Source organism: Notothenia coriiceps, unplaced genomic scaffold (genome assembly GCF_000735185.1).
Source record: "Notothenia coriiceps isolate Sejong01 unplaced genomic scaffold, NC01 NC01_scaffold00019637, whole genome shotgun sequence".
In the NCBI taxonomy this organism is placed as follows: Eukaryota; Metazoa; Chordata; class Actinopteri; order Perciformes; family Nototheniidae; genus Notothenia; species Notothenia coriiceps.
The window spans coordinates 1-4,675 of NW_011352338.1; the positions used below are offsets into that span (position 1 = coordinate 1).

Below are 4,675 nucleotides of genomic sequence, written 5' to 3' on the forward strand. Positions count from 1 at the left end.
ATCTGAGACCTGTATTGACCTGTTGATGAAAAACAGAATGATAGGGGACCTTTAATTTGACTCACCTCTGTGCCGGATGTATTTCCTTTTTACTTCAAAGCTTCTTTTGAGGCTTTTAAATGAAGCTTTGACATTTTTTTGTATTAAATGAACTTTCTTTATTGAATATAACTCGTCATTGTGCGTCTCTCTCTGTGTGCCACAAGCAGGGAAGAAAGCACTTTTTCATCTCATAAAAAATGTTTATTTGGGCAATAAATAGACATGCCAAATAATACATTCAAAAGGTTTCACAGCCTTCGAAGGCGGATGCAGAATTTGACGTTATGAATGAAGTGTATTATTCGACACAGCCCAAACATTTTAATGTGTAATTGATCTCCTAACAAGATATTTCAAGGCCTTTTACAAATGTATTTATATTGCTATTCACCTTCACATGCGTATTATGTGTGCTTGCGGTTCAGGCTTTATCAATCTTTACTTGCCAAAGCTTTTAAATGAACTGTTATTAAGTTATAATACTTTATCAGGTGATAAACTCATTCAGATTACCACCACATGATTACTTCATCAAAAAACTGTATATTTAAGAATGTACAACAAGTGTTTGGAGTTGTGAGGAGCGCGTCAACAATGCATGCATGAGCGGTTAAACCTTAGGCGGGGAAAAGGGGCGGGGCTTCATGAGGTGAAGAGTGTTTGTACGCTGATAACCTTCTGGAAATATAAGAATCAACGCAAGAAACCAGGAAAATCTGAATGAAAACTGTTTCAACTCGTGCTTCCTTCATTGTTCTCTCGCTGTGCTTCGTCTGCTAGAACGAGTCGTGCTTCCGGCAGGACTTCCTGCTGAAGTACAAGAACCGCACGGAGCAGGACGAGATCGAGACCCGGGAGAACCTGAACCGCCTGCTGCTGGAGAACGTGCTGCCGGCACACGTCGCTGCGCTGTTCGTCGGCGAGAACAAGAAGAACGAGGTGAGGGGGGAGGATGGTGTTATGGGGAATATATGATAAGCAATGAATGAGTAACCAGTCAATTACAATTCATGTTATATTTTGATTAGTTGCCCACTCAATAACCACGATGTATCAGCAGCAATTTACCTCGGTGGGCTGAGTGACATTTAAACAGAAATCTGATATTCCTCACTTCTTCTTTAGGCAATAACTGATTAATGTGTAGTTCAGTATACATTTGATGTTTTTACAAGAGGCAGATATTTTCTTAATTGATTCACCAAAGAGAAATTCATTCTGTGTTCTGCCTAGGTGTCTTGAAATGTTGTGTAACTTCTAAAATAAGTCAAAAGCTTCACTTCCTCTCAGTGTTAACTGTTAGCTTAGCTTTGATATAAATGCAGGTAACTGTAATGTCAGTCGTCTTTACTCACAGGTTCCCCTTACACAACACTGTGCACATTAGGAAAGCAACATCTTATACAACCATACAGTTATTATCACTGTGTGTGTGAGGTTCGTTTGGATTCCTTAATTCAAATGATGAACTCATTTGTTTGGGATGAATTCAAAGTATTCTTATCTTAGCCTCAAATTGTAAGTTGTCAGTACTTCTTCTAGAATAAGTTAAGCGAGGTTTGTATAAAAAAAACTTTAATTGAAGACATTCCCAGCCTCCCCCGTGGGGAATGCAAATAAAAACACATTTTTTTTAAGCATAATATACTTTACATCAAGTATAAGGAGAGGTATATATAAACTGTAAATAGTCCTTATGTTATCACATGTATCAGCAGTTAAGAGAGGCCTGTCTTAAAAGTTACATCTAAGCCTCACATTCTGAATCGTGGATAAAGAAAATAAGCCTGTTGTTCACTTAGATGTTTGTTCTTGCCACAAGTTCTTCATCGGTAATAACAATATTCTTGTGATAGTACAAATATGAACTGTGCTTTTTGTATGTTTCCCCCGACAGGACCTCTACTATAAGTCCTATGACTGCGTGTGTGTGATGTTCGCCTCGGTGCCGGATTTCAAAGAGTTTTACACCGAGTGCGACATCAACAAAGAAGGCCTGGAGTGCCTGAGGCTGCTCAACGAGATCATCGCTGACTTCGATGAGGTCAGGAGCCGCAAACATATCCATCTCCCTTTACCCTCTGTGACACAGTTTGTTAGTTTATAGTGTCGTGGACAGTCCCCATTGATCAACTGTCACAAACAACAGTAAATGGGGAAGCTTTAGCCGACATGGCTAATTTCCAGCTGTTGTCCCCGGCCAGATGATAACAGACACCTTTTTGAAATCACAATGCATCAACAGCATTAGTTATAAAGAAAGGATGAAGGACACGTAGATACAGGCGAAAGGATAGACTACAGGCTTCACGTGGTGTGATGTGTTTGAATGCAGCGGTGCTGTTGTTTAAACTGTGAGAGGCTGGTCTGAGCCCCGGCTTCATTTAGCCCCTTACACACACCACTAAAGTTGATGGTCTCTTCGTGCTCCAGATCGTTTGATTTGTAGTTTTTGATGAGTATTAACTAACCAAAGTCACACAGCAGCCCAAACACACTCACATCCCTCTTCATGCTTTCCGCCACCAGCTGCTGTCCAAGCCCAAGTTCAGCAGTTCCATCCATCTTCCTTTACACTCTGTGATACAGGGATGGTTTGAATGCCCTAATCTGATATCGTAACTCTGCCTATACACGTACAGTGTTACAAGGGGGGTTTCAAGTGTAGTTGTATGATGTACTTATCCGTAGTCAGTGTCTTACCTACAGTAGATGTAAATGCAAGCTAAGCAATGTGATGCTTTGAACTGGGCAGCAGCAAAATGTATTATAACCATACTTGTCAACCCTCCCGATTTTCGCAGGAGACTCCCGATTTCATTGCCCTCTCCCGGTTTCCTCCCGGGGTCATTTCTGACAAAATCAGATTTACTCAGGACTGTTTCCACTCGGACTTTAATACAGCTACACCATTGTTTGGTTTCCATGGTAACACTTCTCTTTAGTAGCGCGCGCAACTGAAAGTCTGAGAGGGTGAAGCAGATAGTCACAGAAAACAGAACAAGAATCGACAACTACTCTACTCTCTGCTCACTCCTTTCTAATGTTAATCTAACAGCTCCGGCGATCCACTAGCAACCCCCCCCCCCCATTTTGCATTTTGAAATGCTCCTGATTTCTGAGGTCTCAAGGTTGGCAAGTATGATTATAGCCACGTTAAAAAGTCATTATCAGTTTGCTTTTCTTTTGTTGGTTAGTTTAGTTTTGATGAGTATTCACTAACCAGAGTCACACTACTATATTATATTTTATTTGTATTTACTTGCACTATTGTATCTGTTTTAATGTGTTGCACTGTTGGAGGTGCCTGTGACCTAAGGTTTCCATTGACATAACTACACTGTACTGTAGCTATGTATGTATGACTGATGAAAGCCTTGAAACCTTGACTGCAGCAGAAACAAACTCACATCCCTCTGTATGCTTTCCTCCACCAGCTGCTGTCCAAGCCCAAGTTCAGCGGGGTGGAGAAGATCAAGACGATCGGCAGCACGTACATGGCCGCCGCCGGGCTCAGCGGGACGCCCGGGCACGAGAACAATCAGGTAAATAAAAACCAATGAAGAACATCAAAAACGATACATCTTGAAGCGGTTATATTGAAGATGTTTGACTCTCAACAACAAAAAACAAACATATACCCAAATCATGAATGCCCAATATAAAGAAATAAACTTGAATTAACTGAAATAATGAGACTAAATAATTATATATTTGCTATAAATAAAATCCACCAACCAACTGACTTGAATAATATACATGTTACCCTGTAGACTAGTCTCTTTGGGTACCTGAAAGAATACTCTATTACTGAATACTGCTTTGGATTGTCACTAATATTTGTTATTAACAGTTATTCAAAAATCATTAGTTTAACACCATGGTCAGTCTCAAAAAAACAACGTGGAGGAGATGCTTAAACAATTAAACTTTTTTAAATTAATTAAATGAATCTCATGTCTGTTGTGGACACTATCGAGAAAGACTCCTTCATTGAACATAAACCGCTCACATCTGGGATCAGTCACAGTGTTACGGCTTAGGCAGAGGGGCTAAATACGGGAAGATAAACACTTTGAAACGCTCAAACAATTGCTCCACTCCTTCTGTTTCATTTAACCATTTATTGCAGGAAAATGGGATCAATAAAGTTCATCTTATCTGATCATATTAAGGCAGGGGTGTTCAAACTACGGCCCGGGGACCAAATGCGGCCCGCTGAACATTTTGAATCGGCCCTCAGCAAATTCAAAAAGTATAATGGAATACGGCCCACACATGAAACTTGTGCTTGTCTTATATTGTACTTCTTAACTATAAATGTAACAATATATTACACAGTAGTACTCATGTGTTAATGAGACCACTTTTCAAATAAAGTCAGTCAGTTAAAGTTGGAAACATTTTCTAAGAGTTACAGTAATGTACTACTTTTTGCTGTAACGAAGTAACGTATTGTAACGTATTACTAATGCAATGTGGGTAATGTTACAATTCTCACTAACTAATTTTAACTCTAAATTAAATGGTGTTTTATTTTTTAAGAATTTATCAACATCGCGAGACATTCAGACACCAGAGAAAAGTTGTGCGGGTAGATTAGTAAGCCTGGTGTTTACCCTTCAGGCTCATC

General features: G+C 39.7%; 1 protein-coding gene across 1 annotated transcript; it reads left to right on the top strand.

The window, feature by feature from the left end:
• Positions 1–807: 807 nt before the first annotated feature.
• LOC104952147 (adenylate cyclase type 7-like) lies at positions 808–3,605 on the top strand. The gene is made up of 3 exons (XM_010778906.1): positions 808–981; positions 1,940–2,086; positions 3,480–3,605. The coding sequence occupies exons 2-3, from the start codon at positions 1,976–1,978 to the stop codon at positions 3,603–3,605; spliced, it is 237 nt and encodes a 78-aa protein (XP_010777208.1). The 5' UTR covers positions 808–981; positions 1,940–1,975.
• The last annotated feature ends 1,070 nt before the right edge of the window (positions 3,606–4,675 follow it).

Excerpts from the sequence above, each read along its gene's own strand:
- LOC104952147 (XM_010778906.1), top strand. The coding sequence starts at position 1,976 with ATGTTCGCCTCGGTGCCGGATTTCAAAGAGTTTTACACCGAGTGCGAC. Across the intron at positions 2,087-3,479 it reads TCATCGCTGACTTCGATGAG|CTGCTGTCCAAGCCCAAGTT; the intron begins GTCAGGAGCCGC and ends TTCCTCCACCAG.